This window comes from Microcaecilia unicolor, chromosome 3 (genome assembly GCF_901765095.1).
Source record: "Microcaecilia unicolor chromosome 3, aMicUni1.1, whole genome shotgun sequence".
Lineage (NCBI taxonomy): Eukaryota > Metazoa > Chordata > Amphibia > Gymnophiona > Siphonopidae > Microcaecilia > Microcaecilia unicolor.
Genome location: NC_044033.1, coordinates 328996351 through 329020448, shown reverse-complemented (window position 1 = coordinate 329020448; position 24098 = coordinate 328996351). Strand labels below are relative to the sequence as shown.

The 24098-nt window shown below is 46.6% G+C and overlaps 1 protein-coding gene across 1 annotated transcript in view; it reads right to left on the bottom strand.

Moving 5' to 3' along the window:
• Window positions 1–508: 508 nt before the first annotated feature.
• TRMT11 (tRNA methyltransferase 11 homolog) overlaps window positions 509–24098 on the bottom strand; it is a 183788-nt gene continuing 160198 nt past the window's right edge. Inside the window, exons 13-14 of the mRNA XM_030198402.1 lie at window positions 19117–19237; window positions 509–3591 (exon numbers count right to left, since the gene is read on the bottom strand). Of these exons, the coding sequence (XP_030054262.1) occupies window positions 3472–3591; window positions 19117–19237 (241 nt within the window). The 3' untranslated portion in view covers window positions 509–3471. The remainder of the gene's footprint in view (window positions 3592–19116; window positions 19238–24098) is intronic.

The window sequence follows — 24098 nt, the reverse complement described above, 5'->3', positions numbered from 1 at the left end:
CTCCATCCCTAACTATCCTCTGTACTAAAATAACTCAACCTATGACATTGTTCTGGAAATGAAAGATATCAGAGATGCACATTTCCAAAATCTGACATGGTCCAGTTAATAAAATAGTTTTTTTCTACCTTTGTAGTCTGAGCATTTTATTTTTCCATTCAATTTTGTCAGTGTCTTCTGATTTTCTCCATTTTTTCCTGCCTTTCCAAGGTCTTCTGTCTATTTGGCATTTCTTCTTTCTCCATGTTTGCTAGCCATCTTCCTTCTATCTCTATCTGTCCTGTCCGGCACCTCTCTTCTCTGTCCCTGATCTTGTCCAGCCCATCTCCCTCCAGCCCCCTTTCCATCCCCTAGGTCCAGCCCATCTCCTTCCGGCCCTCCCCCACCTCAGATTTCACCTATCCTCTCTCATGCCCCCCTCTCCAGCCTTCACCCAGCCTCTCTCAAGCCCCCCCTCCCCAGCCTTCCTCCAGTTTCTATCATGCTCCCTTCCCCAGTTTCACCCATTTTCTCTCATGCCCCCCTCCCCAGCCTTCCCCCAGTCTCTCTGCAGTCCCCTTCCATCCTTCCCACAATCTCTTTTGTGGCCCCCCTTCCATCCATTACTCACAGCACTGCTTCAAATGTCTCCTCTTCCCCTGTATGGCGATCAGGCTCTGCATACACTTGAGCCGCATGGTGCAGGAAGTTGGGGAAGTCTTGAGGTTTGAAGTCCCACAAGACTTCCCCAACTTCCTGCACTGCGCAGCTCAAGTCTCTGCAGAAACTGATTGCCAAAGAGGAAGAGTTTGAGGTAGCACTGAGAATAGGGAGATAGGCTGGTATGGTTCTACACTACCGCAGGAACCCTGCAAAACCTGCGTCATCCCCAAAGGATTCCCACAGACCTCAAGGGGATCCCCGCGGGATTCCCACAAACCCCGTTCCCATGCAGCTCTCTAGATGGAATGTTCCTTGGCCAGTTAGTATATCTCGTAACAAAGCAGAAGGACTTAGTAATTATAAGGGTTCTCCTTCTCCACAGGGGCCCAATCAAAAATAAAAAAACAGTAACAGTAGAAAATATGAACACCCAACAATCTGAAAAAACAAATAGCAAATGGAACAATGCAGCAACAACTTCTACAGGATCGAGTAACCAAGTTGAACAGTGATCAGAAAACACAGGGAGGTACTCTGGATTCATTTGCTGAGACTAAAGGAAAGAAAATTAGAAGGTAAGACTCGGTGTCTGCAGCAGATGAATCTAGAGATTTGTGGGATGTAGCAAAGTAGTCCTTAAGTAGGGTGGGAATCCATAACTCCCACAGAAAGGACTGAAGCTCCAAAGGAAGTCTCCAATTGAGCTGCAACATCCAAAAATTGTGTCTGGAAAAAGTATGCAGAGAGGACCATGTTGCTGCGCTAAGATTTCTTCCAGGGAAAGAACCCCAGATTCCGCCCAAGAAGCCACCATGGCTTGAGTACAGTGCGCCTGGAGCCTAAGCGGAGGCCGATGTCCAGCCAACAAATAAGAGGAGGCTATAGCCTCCTTGACCCTGCACACAATGGTCACTTTGGATGCTACCTCACCCTTAAATGGACCTGAAAAAAAGAACAAACAAGTGACCTGAATGGTGAAAATCATTGGTAGTTGCCAAATACTGAATAAGCATATGATGTACGTCAAGAAAGCAAAGGAAATGAAAATCCTTCTTATGCTCCTCCTCCAGAAAGGAAGGCAGAAATAAAGGTTAATTGAGGTGGAAGACCATCACCACTTTAGGAAGAAAGGAAGGAAGTGTGTATCGTCACGCCCAACTCTGAAAAACGGAGAAAAGGATCCCTACAGGATAGCACTTGGAGCTCCAAAACGCTACGTGCTGACGAGATAGCGACCAGAAACACCGACTTCAGAGTAAGTTCAGTGCTCTCTATCTCCACCAGCTGGTAGATGGTTGTAACCCACAAGTCTGGATTCATCTGCTGCAGACACTAAGGAACACAGTATTGCCCCTTTTATTTTGCATTATAAGGGGAAGAAGAGGCTAAATAAAATTAACTTTTTTAAAAATGTTAAAGACACACAGCTATTCTGCAAACATATCAGAATAAAGATGGGGCCTTAAAGACTTTTTTTTTCAGTTACATGAATTATGTAAACACACATAAGTGTTTCTGCTTTAATTCATACAATAACCCAAACAAGCAGCATTTATACTCATGTCTAAAGGGTGTGATCTATCTGGCTGGTCTAACAGGATGGTTATTCCCACTGCCCTGCCTGACCACCCAAGCAAATGGAAAGTAATTAACATCCTAAATTAGTGGTTTCAGTGATACTCACCACAATGTTTTTTATGAGGAACACGATGTAGATTCAGCAAAGCCCTTACCCTTCAAGAAAAATACAGCTTTGGTTTCATAGAACTGAAGAAACAAAGACCATAGAGGAAATCATAAGACTGTTTTCTCTCTCCCCACCCCCCCCCTTTATTTTTTTGTTACAGCTTTAAAATGAACCATTAGTTTCAGGACCAAATACTGCAGACAGTTGGCTTGACTAAGAGTCAAGGTTTAGGAATGCAAAAGCAAATCCAAGGTACAGATGAGCTTCAAATGTGGGCAGGCTTCACAGGGTGTAGAAATAGCCTATCCAAGTCTGGTCAGGTCCTATGAATTTCACATACTTGGCCCAGGGCATGCCAATAACAATTCAAAAGAGCAGCTTTGCATGCGATGCTGCTTTAGGGAACTCACAGCAAGCTACACTGGTTTAACAAGTATCAATTACAAACAAAAACAAATGAGCTATGCTTGATCACCATTACAGGATTTGAAGAATTCCAGGGGGTCTGCAGCTTAAAAAACAAACAGAATTTAAAGCCCTTCTGTGAAAGCTTAACAGTTCTGCCTAATCATCATTATCAGCACTTGAAAGCACTACTGCCAATTAAAAAGAGCTAAAAATGAAGCTTACAAAGCTATGTACAATAAAATAAGCTTTAAACAACACTGATTAAAAAAAACTGTTCTGAAAGCATTACATCTGTGTGTTCTGTCGTAATTACAACAGAGTGCAAAGCATTCCAAACCCGATTAACTGTGCCATAGCTAATGGTGCTACCATGACAGGAACTGGACCTAAACACATATTCTTTACTACAGAAAAATATACATGTGGTTTCAAATAATGAATACACACAGTGGATAAAAAAGTAAGAATTAGGTGCAATAAGGAGGGGCAGCTTTGGGCAATCGCAAGCTTAATTCAGAGATGTGCAACAGTAACAGGATTGATGGTCATTGATGAGGGAAACCATTTCCCTGCTGAGGTAGGAGTGCTTATCCTCTCGCTAGTCAGTTGCAGAATTTCTTTTCCTGTCCATTAAAGGTGAAATGTATTCTTAGGAGCATCTAGATGGATGACGTTATCTAGTCTTTACAAAGAAATTTATTTGACAGCACACATTTATTCTTTTCACTTTCTTTTCATTTCTGATTGTTTTTTCCTCTCTTAGTCACGCCACTGAAATACTTTTCCCGAAATGAGTCATGACCTTTGTATGGCATATACTGACGGTCCAACAGATGAGCATTCTGATCCTGGTCCTGTGTGCGACAAAAAACATTTCCAGAAAAAAACCCCGAGTAACATTAATTTGCCCTCAAACCTCTGAGGTTTTACTCCAGTCAACATCCATATACATCAAATGCTGTGCAAATAATTCCATGGCTATTGTGAACTGATCACTGGCATCGCGATGGGTTCCATCTTCCAGATGTTCTCAGCTGACAAATTAACCTAGACATACAGGCCAGGAACAAAGTCTGCTCTAGTCAGAGTTGATCAGGACAAATGCATCGTTAAACCAGAGACCTGTGAGCACGGCTTACATATTATGACAGGAACAACTAGCTGTTGAATTCAGTAAAATACTAATGGTCCCTCTCACCAAAATGTGCTAACGATTCCCACGTGGCAAATGCGACGAAGCCCATATGAGCTGTCTCTCATTTGCCATGCCAGGAATTGCTAGCATGGTTTAATAAAAGGAGCCCTAAGGAAATTTAAAAAACAGAAGTGAAAACTAATGCACACTGAACTATTACTTTCCTCTTCCAACACTGTAGTGAACATTTCACAGCAATGGCGTAGCCAAGGGTGGGCCTGGGTGGGCGTAGCAGCACACCTATGACGTGGCTGGCAGGATTCCCCAAGCCCCACCAGCCGAAAATTCCCAACAACTGTCCCTCCTGCAGATCTTTCTCTGCAGAGAGCAGTGACTGATACTGCTCACACCGGCCCTACAGCTTTCCCTCTGATGTATTCCCACCTATCTGGAAACAGGAAGTTGCATCTGAGGGAAGGCTGTGGAGCCAACATGAGCAGTGTGTATTAGTTGCTGCTCGCTGCCGGTGAAAATCTGCTATTTAAAAGGTATGCAGGGGAGGAGGGGGGGATGTTTTCGCTTGCAGGCGAGAGGAGAGGCCAAATCACTTGTGGGATAAGGCGGAGTTCTTCTGCCCACCCAAAACTGGGTGCCTGGCTACACCCCTGTTTCACAGTATTTAGTAATAGGGAAGATATAAATAACATGCAACAGAAGAATCATGAACTCGCATTAGTATAGCGCCTGTGTACTAAAGTGCATAGTGACTTACACTTTGCAAGGCAAAACAGCGCAAATGCCTGGGAACAGTCAAAAATGCCAAAATGCAGCCATTCTGTGCTACTTTTTAATCTCAAATTGCACTTTTGCAACATTACTTTGCAAAAGTATATTTCACAATAGCAAACTTTCATGCAAATATAACATTAATGAGCTGCTGTAGTGCAAAATCGTGATACACAGCTCATTAATGCAAAATAAAATAAAACAAAAAGCAAAAACAGGCACACAGCAATGGCAGCCAAAATTTAAAGGGCCCTCCAGCTTGAATCAGAAGTCCTCAGGGTCCCTCCTCCAGGGGGACCACTATTCCCTGGTAGCCCAGTGGGCCCAATGCCTGCACCTTGCCAATTCCAACATAAAGCTAGAAGGTTTAAAAAAAAAAAAAAAACCTCACTGAAGTCCTACTTCCTGAGATCCCGCTCCTATTTTAACTCCCTACTGGGGACCCCTACTCATCCCAAGGAGTCTGAGGGCAACGGGGGGCTAAAGAAATCTCCTCTTGCTTATGTCTTGGCAGCTAACTGTTCAAAACTGCATTAGGCAGGGAGGCAGCAGGTAGAGCCTTGTACCAGAGAAGAGTCAGGAAGGACAGAGGCCTTGAGGTGGGGGTCTTTTGAAACTTTCAAACCCCATATCGAAGTTGGCAGGGTGGAGGCATCAGGCATAAGAAAGCACACCTAAACATGGGCATGTCAATGCCAATATATGTTATCTTGGTGACAGCTAATTACACAGCACTGAGGTGCCTAAACTGAAGGGTGAATTTATAAAATTGCCCCCAGTATGTACCGTACCTGTGAAAGAGAGAAAAACGGACATGAACAGAGACCTATGCATTGCATGTAGGCACATCAAAGCAGGTCCTGCCATGCTATTTAATTTGAGGCCTATATGGAATTTCACAATTCAGTAGCGAGAACTGATTTTAATTTGTCAAATATATAGTCTTGTCATGCATACAATAGAAAAATTTGTCTACCAGCAAGCTGGGGACTCATGGATAGCCAACTTCATGCCCAGTCTTCACTCACATATGATCCTTTGCACAGACTCCATTACTCACAAATAAATTCTACTGTGGTTTCTTTTACCCATGTCACACACATCCACAAACCTATACTAACTATCCACCACAAGTAAAGCCTCTGTCACTCATATATATGTAAATCCTACATAGCCTACAACATACATAGTCTCCAACTAACATGAACTAACTCCTTTTTTGAAGTAGTGATAATGTGGCACCAGTCTGATGGTCCTTCCATCTTCCACTTGTTCTCAGTAAAGTCCATGGAATAAAGTCTGCATAGGAGACCTGAAGAGGATCAGAGGGCAGTAGGAGTATGCAGGCCAAAAAGTTTCATTTTGTTAAGTTTCCATTGCTTAGAGTTACTATATTTATTGTGACAAAACTAAAAAAAAAGACACAAAATAAAATGCAGCCATGCTCCCCCTATACATTCACAGTATAATCATTACCTGCCAAACTGCAATCATTCAGCTTGGGGAAGCCACAGACAAGTCTCATGGTCCTGCTAGACCTCCGACCGCAGCGCTGCAGCCACTTGGGAAGCTGCGGGAGACCCAAGAACTCCCACTGGAATCTTCTTACAGGAAGGGGTCTGCGAGTCAGAAAGGCCGCATTTCGCAAAAGTACCAAATCTGGAGCAAAAAGGGGGGGGGGGGAAATCTACCCCTGCTCCCCCAGCCACAGCTTCAGAATGGCCAGCATTCAAAACTGCTGGCATTGCAGTCAAACTGGACTCTTCATGGAACAGCAGTGTGGTGGCAAAGATGGTGCCTGAAGGCGTGCGCACCAAAGAAAACTCCACCGCGCCCACCAGAATGGGCTGGGAGAACACTACGCTCCCTGGTTTCAGGCCGCCCAGTGGCATCCAGTGGTACAGTGGTCCTGCATGGGAACAGCAGAAAAACGCCCAGTTTTCTTCACCCAACACATAATTAAACTCTGGAATTCATTGCCGGAGAACGTAGTGAAGGCGGTTCGCTTGGCAGAGTTTAAAAAGGGGTCAGAGGGTTTCCTAAAGGACAAGTCTATAGACCGCTACTAAATGGACTTGGGAAAAATCCACAATTTCGGGAATAATGTGTATAAAATGTTTGTACGTTTGGGTAGCTTGCCAGGTGCCCTTGACCTGGATTGGCCGTGTCGGGGATAGGATGCTGGGCTCGATGCCCAGTATGGCATTACTTATGTTATGTACTTATAAGTATGCCACCTTATAATATCTTATTAACCTTGTTTTTATTTATTTACCCACTTCTACCCCCGCTGAGATTCATGCACCTTTCTTTAAGCTTGTCCCCTTGTTTTCTAACTCCTTACTCTATTATCTGTCTAAATTAGAGAATGACACGGAGAAGAAATTTGTCCCTTTCCCCGCCCCGTCCGTTCCGTCTCCATTCCCACCCCCATCCCCGCAGGCCCTGTCTCCGTCCCCGCCCCATCCCTGTGGGCTATGTTCTTATATGTAGAAGCCTCAAACACTTATGATTTTATAGTTAAATCTTTTTATTAAAGTATAAAAAGGATCAATATGCTGTGCAACTGTTACGTATAAAATACAAATAGAAAACAATAACAACGAGCAGCTATAACAACCCTCCCACCACCACCACCCTCTACCCTTCCAACCCCAACAATAACTGACATCAACTACCTCAAGGAATCCTAATTCACCCTGTTAAAATGTCCATGGGTACAAAATACAGCCCGTTCTCTATGCCCTAGAGGGGAGAAATATGCCCTATGAAGAACTGTTATGATTTTTAAACCTGTGGATGAATAAGAAGTCACCAACAATCTCAGGACTCAGTCTAGCTGTCCTGTCTTCCACAGTCCGTCCTGCAATAGAAGATGTCTTCTTAGAAGATGTGCTGGTATAGCAGGATGTACAGGATACCCCATGCAAATTTTGCTAGCTGTGGCCAGCACATTTGCTTGTTTTTCCAAAAACTAAAAATATTGTCATCTGCATCAAACAAACAACAGTCCAGTTCATTAACAGGCTTCAAAGTAGAAAGTGACTTGGGGACAAAGCGTCCCTGTCCTCGCAGGCTCTGTCCCCATCCCCGTGGGATCTGTCCCTGTCCCCACCCCATCTCTATGGGATCTGTCCCTGCCCCGTCCCTGTGTCATTCTCTAGTCTAGATGTTCCACCTCTGCTTATACCCTGCTGTCTATTAAGGTGTTTTACTGTGCATTGTGTTGACATTGTAAGTAGCATACTATGTCATGCTATGCACTATTTTTACTCAGTGGCGGCCCTACCATTAGGCCACCTGAGGCAGGGGCCTCAGGCGGCACTGTTTTGGAGCGGCATCCACCCTCACGCCTGCCACACTCTGGCATCACTCTCAGCCCATCCTTCCTTTGAATTTACCTTATTTTCTTGCTTTCCAAAAGTCAGAGTGGCAACAGTTACCACATGCTGCCCTGCTTATCTGCCGCCGGCCCCTTCTCTGACATACTTCCCATTTCCTTGGAGGTTGGGCAGGCCGCAGTAGAGAGAAGGGGACTAGGGCCGGTGGCAGGGTAGCATATGGGAACCTGGACCATCAAGTGCAACTCATCACAAAACGTATGTTCTACGCCATGTGGAGCTATTCCGTACTCCTGTTTAACCTCTACCACTTGTTGGCTCTTCACCCCTGTCATTTCCCCGTGTCATCCCGTGTACCTTTCCCTCCTGTCACATTCTGTTTCTGTGCCATCTCTATATTGAATTGTATACTCTTGATTTATGTAAGCCACATTGCGCCTGCTTATGTGGGAAAGTGTGGGGGTACAAATGCATAAATAAATAAATAAAAGGGGGGTGACAGAGCTGAGCGGCAGACCATCCTCTTGCCTCACGCAACATTCTGCCTTGGGTCATCCTTGTTTTTACTGCTGTATTTATTTATTTGTAACACTTGTACCCCACATTTTCCCACCTATTTGCAGGCTCAATGTGGCTTACACAGTACCATAGAGGCGATCGCCAATATCGGTATGAACAAATACAAAGTGAGGTTGTGGTAGAGTAAAGTTTGTGCATGACAGTCAGATTTAGGAATCATAAGGAGGAAGAGGTAATTTATGTCGAGTTTTGGTTTTGTTGTGTTGCAGAGTTGAGGCATTTAAGTTGGGTTGTTCGGGTATGCCTTTTTGAACAGGTAAGTTTTTTGTAGTTTCCGGAAGTTTATGTGGACATGTGTTGTTTTCACAGCATTTGGTAGTGTGTTCCATAATTGTGTGCTTATATAGGAGAAGCCGGACGCATATGTTGATTTGTATGAGTCCTTTGCAGTTTGGGTAGTAGAGATTTAGGTATGTTTGTGCTGATCTTGTTGTATTTCTGATTGGGAGGTCTATGAGGTCTGACACGTATCCCGGGGCTTCAGCATTCATGATTTTGTGAACGAGGGCGCAGATTTTGAATGCAATACGTTCTTTGATTGGGAGCCAATGTAGTTTCTCTCGTAGAGGTTTTGCGCTTTCAAATCTTGATTTTCCATATATGAGTCTGGCTGCTGTGTTTTGGGCAGTTTGGAGTTTCTTAATGATTTGTTCTTTGCATCCCGCATAGATTCCATTGCAGTAGTCTAGGTGGCTTAGTACCATTGATTGTACAATTTGTGAAATGTTTCTCTCAGGAAGAATGGTTTCACTCTTCTGAGTTTCCACACAGAGTGGGACATTTTCTTTGTTGTGGCTTTCGTTTGGCTTTCAAGTGTGAGATTTTGATCGATTATAACTCCGAGTATTTTCAGGCTGAGATAGGGAGGGTGTAGTCTGAGGTGGTTATGTTGGGAGGGTATGTGCGTGTTATATTTGGATGAGAGGATTAGACAGTGTATTTTTTTCGGTGTTTAGTTTTAGTTGAAATGCGTTCGCCCATGAGTTCATGATGTTCAAGCTGAGTGTGATTTCTTTGGTGATTTCTGTTAGGTCATGTCTGTAAGGGATGTATAGTGTGACATCATCTGCATATATGAAGGGGTTGAGATCTTGATTGGATAAGGATTTGGCTAGTGGGATCATCATTAGGTTGAAAAGGAGCAGTGAGAGTGGTGATCCTTGAGGTACTCCACAATCTGTTTTCCATGGTGATGATATATTCGAGTTTGATTTCACTTGATAAGTTCTAGTTGTTAGGAAGTCCTTGATCCAGCTAAGTACACTTCCACCAATCCCGAAGTATTCTAGTATGCTTAGTAATATATTGTGGTTTACCATGTCGATTTCACTAGACATGTCGAATTGTAGGAGAAGTATGCTTTTGCCTGTTGCTATTTGTTGTTTGAATTTGGCTAGTAGAGTGATTAGTACTGTTTTGGTACTGTGGTTGGAGCGGAATCCTGATTGTGATTCGTGTAATATTGTGAATTTGTTTATGTAGTCAGTAAGTTGTTTGGTTATTAAGCTTTCCATCAGTTTGACTACCAGTGGAATCGATGCTACTAGTCGGTAGTTGGTGATATCTGTTTTTTTCTTGGTATCTTTTGGTATTGGGGTAAGTAGGATGTTGCCATTTTCCTCTGGGAAGAGACCATGTTGGAGCCTGTAATTTAAGTGGGATGAGAGGTCTACTATGAACATAGTAACATAGTAGATGACGGCAGAAAAATACCTTCACAGTCCACCCAGTCTGCCCAACAAGATAAACTCACGCTCCATTTTTTGTGTATACCTTACCTTGATTTGTACCTGTCTTTTTCAGGGCACAGACCATATAAGTCTGCCCAGCACTATCCCCGCCTCCCAACCACCAGCCCCGCCTCCCACCCACGGAAGCGGATTTTAATAGGTAACTGGGGCAGACATCCAGTTTACAGTGAGTCTTGGAGAACCTATTAATCACTTGGTTGACTGTTTCAGTGGTAAGGGGAGCAAAGGTTGTCCAGAGTCTGTCCGCTGGGTATTCACCGGGGATTGGGTCCATACACTCAAAGAAGTTATCGAAGTCGGTGGTGTTCTGAGGTAGCGTGTTGCGTAGATTTACAATTTTTTCGTTGAAGTATTTGGCAAGTGCGTCTGCAGATGGGGTGTTTGTGTTAGATCTGGTGACCATGGTGGTGTCTAGTAGTTTGTTCACGAGTTGGTATAGTTTTTTCGTGTCTTTGTAGTCAGGTCCTATTTTGGTTCTGTAATATGAATCAAACTCGGGTATACATATAAAGTAACACAAACCATGTAAAGCGAAGATACTTACCTGTAGCAGGTATTCTCTGAGGACAGCAGGCTGATTGTTCTCACTGATGAGTCAGCGTCCACGGCAGCCCGGAACCGGCAATTTTCCTCAGTAAAATTAGGCAAAACTTTGCCAGATTCTTCCAGAACGCGGGGAATGCGCACCGCGCGTGCGCGGCCATCTTCCCACGCAGCGCGCACAAGTCCCCACTCAGTTATGTCAAAAAGCAACGAGAAGAAAACAACTCCAATGGGGAGGAGAGGGCGGGTTTGTGAGAACAATCAGCCTGCTGTCCTCGGAGAATACCTGCTACAGGTAAGTATCTTCACTTTCTCAGAGGACAAATTGATTGGGTAATCCTAGCACCCCAGGCTCACTCAAAACAACAAAAAAGGTCAATTGAACCTCGCAACGGCGAGGACATAACAAAGATTGACCTACGAAGTAAACATCTAACTGACAGTGCAGCCTGGAACAGAACAAAATTGGGTCTAAGGGGGTGGAGTTGGATTCTAAACCCCGAACAGATTCTGCAGCACCGACTGCCCAAACCAACTGTCATGTCGGGAATCCTGTTGAAGGCAGTAATGAGATGTGAATGTGTGGATTGATGACCACGTCGCAGCCTTGCAAATCTCTTCTATGGTGGCTGACTTCAAGTGGGCCACCGACGCTGCCATGGCTCTAACACTATGAGCCGTGACATGACCCTCAAGAGTCAGCCCAGCTTGGGCATAAGTGAAGGAAATGCAATCTGCTAGCCAATTAGAAATGGTGCGTTTCAACACAGCGACTCCCCTTCTGTTGGGATCGAAAGAAAGAAACATTTGGGCAGACTGTCTGAAGGGGCTTGTCCGCTCCACATAAAAGGCCAATGCTCTCTTCCAGTCCAAAGTATGCAACTGACATTCAGCAGGGCGGGTATGAGGACGGGGAAAAATGTTGGCAAGACAATTGACTGGTTCAGATGGAACTCAGACACCACCTTCGGCATAAACTTAGGGTGCGGATGACTACTTTGTTGTGATGAAACTTGAGATAAGGAGCATGCACTACCAAGGCTTGAAGCTCACTGACTCTACGAGCTGAAGTAACAGCCACCAAGAAAATGACCTTCCAGGTCAAGTACTTCAGATGGCAGGAATTCAGTGGCTCAAAAGGAGGCTTCATCAGCTGGGTGAGAATGACGTTGAGATCCCATGACACTGATGGAGGTTTGACACGGGGCTTTGACAAAAGCAAACCTCTCATGAATCGAACAACTAAAGGCTGTCCAGAGATAGGCTTACTCTCTACACGATAATAATAAGCACTAATTGCACTAAGATGAACTCTTACGGAGTTGGTCTTGAGACCAGACTCTGACAAGTGTAGAAGGTATTCAAGCAGCGTCTGTGTAGGACACGAGCAAGGATCTAGGGCCTTGCTGTCACACCAGACTGCAAACCTCCTCCATTTAAAAAAAGAGTAACACCTCTTTGTGGAATCTTTCCTGGAAGCAAGCAAGACTCGGGAGACACCCTCAGAAAGACCCAAGGAAGCGAATTCTACGCTCTCAACTTCCAGGCCGTGAGAACTAGAGACTGGAGGTTGGGATGCAGAAGCGCCCCCTCATTCTGAGTAATGAGGGTTGGAAAACACTCCAATCTCCACGGTTCTTCGGAGGACAACTCCAGAAGAAGAGGGAACCAAATCTGACACGGTCAAAAGGGAGCAATCAGAATCATGGTGCCGCAGTCTTGCTTGAGTTCAGCAAAGTCTTCCCCACCAGAGGTATGGGAGGATATGCATACAGAAGGCTCTTCCACCAATGAAGGAGAAAGGACTCTGACGCTAGTCTGTCGTAGACCTGAAGCCTGGCACAGAACTGAGGGACTTTGTGACTGATCTGAGTGGCGAAAAGATCCACCAAGGGGGTGCCCCACGCTTGGAAGATCTTGTGCACTATGCCCGAGTTGAGCGACCACTCGTGAGGTTGCATGATCCTGCTCAACCTTTCGGCCAGACTGTTGTTTATGCCTGCCAGATACGTGGCTTGGAGAAACATGCCATGACGGCGAGCCCAAAGCCACATCTGGACGGCTTCCTGACACAGGGGGCGAGATCCAATGCCCCCCTGCTTGTTGATGGAGTACATAGCAACCCGATTGTATGTCTGAATTTGAATAATTTGATTGGACAGCCGATCTCTGAAAGCCTTTAGAGCGTTCCAGACTGCTCGCAACTCCAGGAGAGTGATCTGAAAACCTGATTCCTGGAGGGACCAAGCTCCTTGAGTGTGCTCCCCACCCCAAGAGGGATGCATCCGTCATCAGCACTTTTGAGGCTGAGGAATTTGGAAGGGATGTCCCAAATTGGATCGACAGCTGGATTGCATCCTCTAGATTCCCTGCAGCCTGATACCACTGGAAAGCTAGGGTCCATTGAGCAGATCTCATGTGAAGGCGGACCATGTGCATCACATGAACTGTGGAGGCCATATGGCCCAGAAGTCTCAACATCTGCCGAGCTCTGATCTGCTGAGACGCTCTGGCCAAGAAAACTAGGGACAGGAGATTGTCTGCCCTCACTTCGGGAAGATAGGCGCGAGCCTTCTGTGAATCCAGCAGAGCGCCAATAAATTCCAGTCTTTGAACAGGGAAAAGATGGTACTTGGGGTAGTTTATAACAAACCTGAGCAGCTGTAGTAGTTGCATAGTCATCTGCATGGACTGTAGAGCTGCTGCCTCTGAGGTGTTCTTCACCAGCCAATAGTCGAGATAAGGGAACACATGCACTCCCAGTCTGCATAGCGATGCTGCAACTACTGCCAGGCATTTTGTAAAGACCCTGGGCGCAGACGCGAGACCAAAGGGCAGCACACAATACTGGAAGTGCTGTGTTCCCAGGCGGAATCGAAGGTACTTCCTGTGAACTGGCAGTATCGGGATGTGTGTATAAGCATCCTTTAAGTCCAGAGAGCATAGCCAATCGTTTTTCTGAATCATGGGAAGAAGGGTGCCCAGGGAAAGCATCCTGAACTTTTCTCGGACCAGGTATTTGTTCAGGGCCCTTAGGTCTAGGATGGGATGCATCCCCCCTGTTTTCTTTTGCACAAGGAAGTACCTGGAATAGAATCCCAGCCCTTCCTGCCCTGGTGGAATGGGCTCGACCGCATTGGCGCTGAGAAGGGCGGAGAGTTCCTCTGCAAGTACCTGCCTGTGCTGGAAGCTGAAGGACTGAGCTCCCAGTGGGTAATTTGGAGGTCTGGAGATCCAATTGAGGGAGTATCCTAACCAGACTATTTGAAGAACCCACCGATTGGAGGGTATGAGAGGCCACCTTTGGTGAAAACATTTTAACCTCCCTCCGACCGGTAGATCGTCCGGCATGGACACATTTATAGTGGCTATGCTCAGCTGGAGCCAGTCAAAAGCCCGTACCTTGCGTTTGCTGGGGAGCACTCCTCCTTCCCTGGAAAAATAGTCTACCTGATGACGTAGAAGCTGAAGGCGCCTGGCGGGAGAGATTGTCCATAGCGGTTTCCCGCTGGTGGAGCTGTTCGACCACCTGCTCGACTTTCTCGCCAAGAACATTATCCCCCCTCCCCCCCGGCAAGGGACATCCACAATCAGCTGCTGGACTTGTTATGGTATAAGCCAATCATCAGAATTAAATGTGTAGCATGATGTTGTGTTGGATCAGATACATATATATACACCAATATATCTGTGCAGCTTTAAAAAATATATATTTGACACTGCAGCAGAACTGGCTTTCATTCCAAAGCCCTCTTCCCTCTCCCTTTGGGGAATATTTAAAAGACATTTAAAAGACAAAGGTACTACTGACCTCACCTCCCCCTTTAACAAAAGACTCCTGAAGTAAGAGACTGCCTCAAGGCTAAATTGACTCTCTTCCTCTGATCAAAAAAGCCTGGCTGATCAACACAACAAATATCAAAGGTATCCAGTAGAGGCAAGGAGACAAGCAGGTGGGAAAGGTGTGAAATACAGCTACTAAAAACAAAGGACACCTGCTGGCTGCCCCAGACAAATCTTATCACAGAAATTCAAGCAGGGAAAACCCTGCACTACAATAAACCATTTGCCAGCAAAATCCAGACAGCAAGTCTTGTGATGTCATAAGACATGAGACCAAGATACCACAATGCTTTGCAAATGCCCAAGGGTCGTGTGCAAACCAGGAAACCAGGATAGAGATACACATGGCATGTCTTCCTGCAGCTTGCAAGAGTATAAAAGATAGAAGCTGTTCCAGACAAGCAGATGCTTCCCTTCAACTACAACACAGATTCTTCTCTTCCTGGGACCTGTAGCCCACCTGCCTGCTATGAGGACCTCTTCTGCAAACATGTGCTTACCTCATGCTGTTCATACTATGTAACAAGGACTTGTAAGTAACTTAACTTTTGATCTAGACCTGCTACTTTACCTTACTTAAGCACAGATTATCTGTAAAGATCTCTTAAAACCTACCTCTCGTGTGCAATTGTATATTAAATCAACCTTTCTGAAGCTAAAAATACAGTCTCTTTGTGTTCCGAGTATATGGTATCTTTTATATATACTTAATTTATTGCAATTATCACCTTTGGTGATTGGTGGAGAAATTAATATCCTAAAACCTATAAATACAGCGCCTGCTCTTAAATTATAAACAGTAGCGAGTGCTCTAGAGCTCTTTCCCCCAAGATAAATCATTTCTTGTAACAGACTCGACTGTCCAGGTCAGAGGCACACAGTCATGAGAGTCTGCGCATCATTATACCCTGAGCAGCGGCTCTGGATGCAACATCAAGAGAGTCGTAAGCACCCCTGGACAGGAATTTACGACACGCCTTCAGCTGCCTGACCACCTCCTGAAAAGGCCTGGCATGCTCCGGAGGGAGCTTATCCACCAAGTCCGCCAGTTGCTTTATATTGTTCCACATGTGGATGCTCGTGTAGAGCTGGTATGACTGAATCTTGGACATGAGCATAGAGGACTGATAGGCCTTTCTCCCAAAAGAGTCCAGGATCATAGATTCTTGCCCCAGGGGTGCCGAGGCGAAATCCCTAGTACTCTTGGCTCTCTTGAGAGCGGAATCCACAACCATAGAGTTGTAAGGTAACTGCAACTTCATCAACTCAGGTTCTCCTTGAATCCGATATTGGGACTCAACTTTTTTGGGAATGGTGGGATTACTTAGTGGTTTCAGCAAGTTCCTCAACAGTGTCTCTTTAAGGACATTGTGTAGAGGAACAGTGGATGATTCCGTAGGTGGCGAAGGATAGTCAAGGACCTCGAGCATCTTAGTCCCAGGCTCATCTTCAGATACCACCGGGAAGGGAATAGCCACAGACATTTCCAGGACAAATGACGAGAAGGAGAGACTCTCCGGTGGAGAAAGCTTCCTCTCAGGTGAAGGAGTAGGATCAGAGGGAAGACCACAAGACTTCTCGGAAGAGAAATATCTGGGATCTTCTCCCTCATCCCACGAGGCATTCTCCTCAGTATCGGACAAGAGTTCTTGAACTGCAGTCCGAAACCGGGCCCGTCTCGACACCGAGGAACCATGTCCCCGATGGCGGTGCCGAGAAGTCGACTCCCATGCCGGCGGCAATGAAGCTCCCTCCATCGATGTCGACCTGGGTGGTAGCCGGCGCCGATGCCGCAGGCGGCACCGGTGTCAGGGACCTCACCACAGGCCGAGAGCCAGCTGCTGCTTCCATCAACGGTGCCAAAGGCGCACGCACCCCCGGCACCGGAACATGCTGACGCAGCAACCCCTCCAGCAGACCTGGAAGAATGGCTCGGATGCGCTCGTCCAGAGTCGCTGTCAAGCAAGGCTGCGGGGCCAGTGCAGGAAACGGGTCCAGAATCTGTTGAGGTCGAGGAGGCAGTACCAGGCTGCCCGAAGACCGACACCTCCTGAATTGAGGGTGCGCGCTCCTCCCAGCGTTGGCGCTTCACGGGTACCAAATCCTTCAACGCCCCGGAGCTCCTGGTACCGTGCTTAGAAGGAGACCGATGACGATGCTTCTTTGCCTTCGCTCGATGCACATCATCAATACTCCTCGGTACTGACGAGGAATCCACATGTCTCCTCGGGGTCGGGTCCGAGAGTGGTCGGTCCCGTGAGGCCTGCACAGCAGGAGTCTTTGAGGCAGGTGGAGACCCACTCGACGGCTCACTGCTCCCAGCATGTGGTCTCCAGACAGCCATTACCTGCACTCCCGAAGCTGATGCCATCTCCGGTGCCGATATTGACACCGCCAACCTCGGTACCAATGTCGACGTTGAAGAACCGGACAAAGCTCCAAAAAGATGGTCCCACTGAGCTTGTCTCAACGCCTGTGTCCGCTTTTTCAAGCTAAGACATAACTTACAAGCGTCTGGGCGATGGTCGGGCCCAAGGCACTGAAGACACCACGCATGGGGATCAGTGCCCGAGATTGTCCGGTTGCACCGAGTACATTTCTTGAAGCCGCTGGGAGTCCTCGATGACAAGGACAAAAAAAATCGCAGCGTCGAAATCAAAATTCACGATGGTGCCAAAAAAGAGGCACAAAAAGGAAGGGCCGCAGCGGACAGTGAAAGGAAACTTAAGGGGACCAAAAGTAAAGAAAATAAGGGGGGGGTTGTTTTTTTTTTTTTTTTTTTAAACAGGAAGGTAACACTGAGAAAGAAAAGAAAAAACTAAGAGGCAAAAAACCTCGAGCACGCAAAAACTCTTTCTTCGGGCCGAAACAGAGAGAGACCGACAAGCAGCCACTCTCCAACCGCGGAAAAGAAAAAACTGAGCAAGGACTCATGCGTGCTGCGCGGGAAGACAGCCACACATGCGTGGTGCGCGTGCCCCGCGTTCTGGAAGAATCTGGCAAAGTTTTGCCTAATTTTACTGAGGAAAATTGCCGGTTCTGGGCTGCCGACCCATCAGTGAGAACAAGCAGCCTGCTTGTCATCGGAGAAAATGAGTTTATCTTGTTGGGCAGACAGGATGGACCGTACAGGTCTTTATCTGCCGTCATTTACTATGTTACACAGTAGAATTAGAAAAGGTATAGAGAAGGCCGATGAAAATGATAAAGGGGATGGGATGACTCCCTATGAAGAAAGATTAAAGTGGCTAGGGCTCTTCAGGTTGGAGAAATGACGGCTGAGGGGAGATATGATAGAGGTCTATAAAGTACATAAGTACATAAGTAATGCCACACTGGGAAAAGACCAAGGGTCCATCGAGCCCAGCATCCTGTCCACGACAGGAGTGGAACGGGTAGACGTGAAGTGATTGTTTACTCTTTCCAAAAATACTAGGACTAGGGGGCACGCAATGAAGCTACAAAATAGTATATTTAAAAGAATCAGAGAAAATATTTCTTCACTCAACGTATAATTAAACTCTGGAATTCTTTGCCAGAGAAAGTAGTAAAAGCAGTTAGCTTAGCGGGGTTTAAAAAAAGGTTTGAATAGCTTCCTAAAAGAAAAGTCCATAAGCCATTTTTAAAATGGACTTGGGAAAAATCCATGGCTTATTTCTAGAATAAGCAGCATAAAACATATTGTACTGTTTTGAGATCTTGTCAAGCACTTGTAACCTGGATTGGCCACTGTTGGAAACAGGATGCTAGGCTTGATGGACCTTCAGTCTGTCCCACCATGGCAATACTTATGTTCTTATTTCTTTAACATTGTTGATACTTCTTCAAGACTCACTGGAGCAAAAGGTGATCAACATTTATCTACATAAATCTGAGTTGGATTTTTCCACAACTACTAGAAAATTATTGATATTAATGGATTCCTAACATAATATAAATGCCTCAGCAGTTTAAGTTTTTACAAAAAATATGCTGCCAAAGAATTGGCATCTGGTTGCTCTATTTGTTTAGCTAAATTAGTTGTATCTGTTAACTGCCTCAACCGTTCCCTATCCAAAACACAGGAAACCCCTCTGTCAAACTAGTATTAAATATGCACTTATTTTGTTATTTAAATAAGAAAAGCACTTTACAATGAAAAATTCATGTATTTACCAGTAAAATCCTGAAACAATGGTGAAACAAGGGAAGGGGTATACTATTAAAGGATGGGACAAAGGGAACCCTAGAAGCTTTTTCAGGAGAGATCCTTGCCCCATAAAAAGAGGCCATAGACATTAATATCAATATCATACCTAAACTTTGCACTAATCAGCTTACTCACTTTCTGCAGTTCTAATAGCAGAGAAAGAGCTCTTCAACTACAACACAGTTCACACAAGGCATGTCTGGGAAGCTTACCTCTAGCACTTTCACCTTTTCCATTGTTATCAAGCGCCTTGACGTGTGGCTTAAGAGTATCTGTTCACAATTGCTAATAAGTTTCAGGCAGGGGTGCTGGGGTATAATCTCCTCTTTGTATCTGGAAAAAATAAGGCAGTGCAAAGGTGGTGAAGCTTATGAACAGCTGATCTACATCTGAAACAGAATAACTTTCAAGGGCCTTTCAAAATTGGCAACAGTGCTAACACAACACGTGATCCAGGGTTTTGTTTAAATTTTCACAAAACTGGCTTAGTGTTATGTTACAAAAAATTAATTAAAAAATCCCTATTAGGGTGAACAATAAACCATATTCAATCCAATATAAATGGCTTTACCCAAATGAAAGCTGAAAGCCACATTGAGCCTGCAAAGAGGTGGGAAAATGTGGGATACAAATGCAATAAATAGAAATGCTAAGTAGTAGTAGTAAATAAATAAATATGATTACTAAAGGCCATCATAAAAAATAACGTTTGGTAAAGCAGATGGTGTCTATATTAGCTCATACACACAAAATTCTAAGAGACTCCTATTAATCTTAGCGTATCCTATGAAATATTCTTTTACATAGAGGAAAACGCCTCCTCAATCCAGGCACGTACTCCTTGTGTTGTATAACTTAGGGAGCACTGCCCAATCATCACTGGCGTAAAAAACATCCACTAAGTAACCCCCTTCTATTGCACACTATTTATTGTTAAGGGCTACTTAGCTTGCTGCTGGACGATATTTATCTAAGCAGTCTTGTCCTCAAATACATTACAACCGAATGGCTTGAATATGAGAATTGAATGGAGTCAGTTCTTTTAAGGACACAGTTGTGATGTAAATGCGGTTGAGTAGATTATCTGATTCGACAGAATGCCAGTTTTTGGCAGATCGAATAGGAACACAGTAGGATGGAACGTCACGATCAGCTGTGAAGTAGGAGGAGCTCACTGGGCGTTTGACATCATCAATAGATAAATACGAGCGCCATTTTGAAAGCTATATGGGAAAGCAAAGTTAGCTTTTTTTTTTTTTTTTTAAGTAAGAAAGAAGAGGTCAAGATTAGAGAGAGAATTCATTATTTTCAACAGAGAGCGTTACCATATGATATATTTTGCAGATACAGCTGAAGAACCCACGGACTCTGAGGAAGGAGGGGAAACTTGGGCCGAAGTCAGGCCGTGGATGGGTCAGAAGGACTGTATTTGAGGACAAGACTGCTCAGATAAATATCGTCCAGCAGCAAGCTAAGTAGCCCTAACAATAAAGAGTGTGCAATAGAAGGGGGTTACTTAGTGGAGGTTTTATTCGCCAATGATGATCGGGCAGTGCTCCCTAAATTATACAACACAAGGAGTACATGGTAAAATTATGTATAATCATACCTGATAATTTTCTTTCCATTAATCATAGCTGATCAATCCATAGACTGGTGGGTTGTGTCCATCTACCAGCAGGTGGAGATAGAGAGCAAACTTTTGCCTCCCTATATGTGGTCATGTGCTGCCGGAAACTCCTCAGTATGTCGATATCAAAGCTCCATCCGCAGGACTCAGCACTTAGAGAATTACACCCACGAAGGGACACTCTGCCCAGCTCACCACCGCCGAAACGGGGGAGGGGAATTAACCCAGCTCATCCCCACACAAGTGGGGGAGGGGAATCCGTCCAGCTCATCCCCGCGGAGTGGGGGAGGGACACCACACCCGCCGATGCGGGGGGATCTGGCTTATCCTGCAACCGCGACCGCGGGAGGAGCTGACTGACCCTAACACCGCCGAAGCGGGAGGGGTACAAAGCTGCCCTACAGCCGCACGAAGCGGGAGGGAGTGCCGGCAGAATTTATGTCTCAATCCAGCCCCGTAAAACGGAGGGGAGAGGAATGCAGCAGCTCACTGTAACACAAACTCGTCTCAACTCTTGAAGAATCCAAGGTGAAAGAAGAACTTGAACACGAAGTCCTCCTGAAGTAACTGAAGGCTAAACTTGAACCTAAAATTCAACCAGAATATAAACAGTACAGATATCTGGGAGGGGCTATGGATTGATCAGCTATGATTAATGGAAAGAAATTATCAGGTATGATTATACATAATTTTACCTTCCATATCATCAAGCTGATCAATCCATAGACTGGTGGGATGTACCGAAGCAGTACTCACCCAGGGCGGGACATAGAAATCCCTGACCTCAACACTGAAGCTCCAAACTGGGCCTCCGCCCGTGCAGCCACAGTCAAACGGTAATGCTTGGAGAATGTATGAGCCGAAGCCCCGTTGCCGCCTTGCATATCTCTTCCAAGGAGACGGATCCGGCCTCTGCCATCGAGGCCGCCTGAGCTCTCGTGGAGTGAGCCTTCAGCTGGATAGGCGGCACCTTCCCAGCGGCCACATAAGCCGCTGCAATGGCTTCCTTGACCCATCTTGCCACTGTAGGCTTAGTAGCCTGCAGACCCTTACGAGGACCTGCAAACAGGACAAACAGATGATCCGATTTCCGGAAATCATTGGTCACTTCCAAGTATCTGATGATGACTCGTCTCACATCCAGATATTCAAGAGCGGAGTACTCCTCTGGGTAGTCCTCCCTACGAAAGGAAGGGAGACAGAGCTGCTGATTCACATGGAAGCGAGAAACAATCTTGGGCAGGAAGGAAGGCACTGTGCGAATAGTCACTCCTGCCTCAGTGAACTGCAGAAAAGGCTCTCGACATGAGAGCGCCTGGAGCTCGGAAACTCTTCTGGCTGAAGTGATAGCCACCAAAAAGACTGCTTTCAACGTCAGGTCTTTCAGAGATGCCCTCGAAAAGGGTTCAACAGGCGGCTTCTGCAATGCTCTTATCACCAGGTTGAGATTCCACGCAGGCACCACTGAGTGCAGAGGAGGGCGCAGGTGATTAACTCCCTTGAGAAAGCGCCACCACATCTGGCTGCGAAGCCAGGGAAGCACCCTTCAGGCGGCCCCTGAAGCAAGCCAGAGCCGCTACCTGGACTTTAAGGGAACTGAGCGACAGGCCTTTCTCCAGACCTTCTTGCAGGAACGCCAACACTGAAGAAATTGGAGCAGTGAAGGGAGAAAGTGAGCCTGCTTCACACCATGCTGCAAAGATACGCCAAACCCTGGCGTAAGCAGTAGAAGTAGAGCGCTTCCTCGCTCTCAGCATAGTGGCGATGACCTTGTCTAAGAAGCCCTTCTTCCTCAGACGCTGCCGCTCAATAGCCAGGCCGTAAGACCAAAGGGAGAGGGATCCTCCATCACCACGGGACCCTGATGTAACAGGCCCTGCTCCACTGACAGCCGCAGAGGATCGTCGACTGAGAGCCTGATCAAGTCCGCATACCAGGGACGTCTGGGCCAATCCGGACCCACCAGGATTACCCTGCCGGGATGCTTTGCCACCCGGTCTAGCACCCTGCCCAACATGGGCCAGGGCGGGAACACATAGAGGAGCTCTTGTGTCGGCCACTGTTGGAGAAGAGCATCTACTCCCAGGGATCGAGGGTCCCGTCCTCTGCTGAAAAAGCGCGGCACTTGGCAATTGGCCGATGACGCCATCAGATCTAGGCTCGGCTGGCCCCAGCGCTTCGTGATGTCCAAGAACGCCTGAGCAGATAGTTGCCACTCTCCGGGCTCCAAGGTATGGCGACTGAGAAAGTCCGCCTTGACATTCATGACTCCGGCAATGTGGGCCGCTGAAAGCTGCTCCAGGTTCGCTTCCGCCCACTGGTAAAGACTCATAGCCTCCTTGGCTAGAGGGGCGCTCTTGGTACCTCCCTGGCGGTTGATATAGGCCACAGCCGTGGCATTGTCCGACAGGACCCGTACAGGCTACAACACCAGTACCGGGATGAACTCCAATAACACCAACCGAATGGCTCTGAGTTCCAGGAGGTTGATAGACCACTTGCCTCTGCAGGCGACTAGAGCCCCTGCGCTGTCCTTCCCAAGCAGTGGGCTCCCCAGCCCATCAAAGAGGCGTCTGTCGTGACGACAATCCACTCCGGGGTCACCAGAGGCAATCCTGCAGACAACTTGTCTGTCTGCGTCCACCAGCTCAGCGCCTTGCGCACTGCTGGGTCCACGGAAAGGCGCACAGCATAATCCTCCGACATCGGAGTCCAGCGCAGCAGCAGAGATAGCTGTAGTGGTCTCATATGAGCCCTGGCCCAGGGCACTACTTCCATCGTGGCCGTCATAGAGCCCAACAGCTGCACGTAGTCCCAAGCCCGAATAGGAGAGGCTACTAGGAACTAGTCCACCTGAGCCTGAAGCTTGACAATCCGATTGTCTGGCAGGAACACTCTGCCCACTTGGGTGTCGAATCGAACTCCCAGATAATCCAGGGACTGAGTCGGGCGCAGCTGGCTCTTCTTCCAGTTGATGATCCATCCCAGGGAGCTCACCAGTGCAACTACCCGGTCCATAGCTTTGCCGCACTCTGCATAAGAGGGGGCTCGGATCAACCAGTCGTCCAGATAAGGATGGACTTGTACTCCTTCCTTTAGCAGGAAGGCCGCTATGACCCCCATTACTTTGGAAAAGGTCCGCGGAGCAGTAGCCAACCCGAAAGGGAGGGCTCTGAACTGGAAGTGTCGTCTCAGGACTGTAAAACGCAGAAAGCGTTGGAGAGGAGGCCAGATGGGAATATGCAGGTACGCTTCCTTGATGTCCAAGGAAGCCAAGAACTCTCCTGCCTTCACTGCCGCTAGAACAGAGCGGAGAGTCTCCATGCGAAAGTGCCTCACTTTCCAGGCCCGATTGACCCCTTTGAGGTCGAGGATAGGCCGGACAGAACCTCCTTTCTTTGGAACCACAAAGTAAATGGAGTAACGTCCCTTGCCAATCTGATTTTTGGCACCGGAACGACCGCACCCAGGCGGATCAGGTTGTCCAAGGTCTGCTGCACTGCCACAGCTTGACCGGAGACTTGCAGGGAGAGAGTACAAACCCGTCTCTTAAGGGTTGGCAGA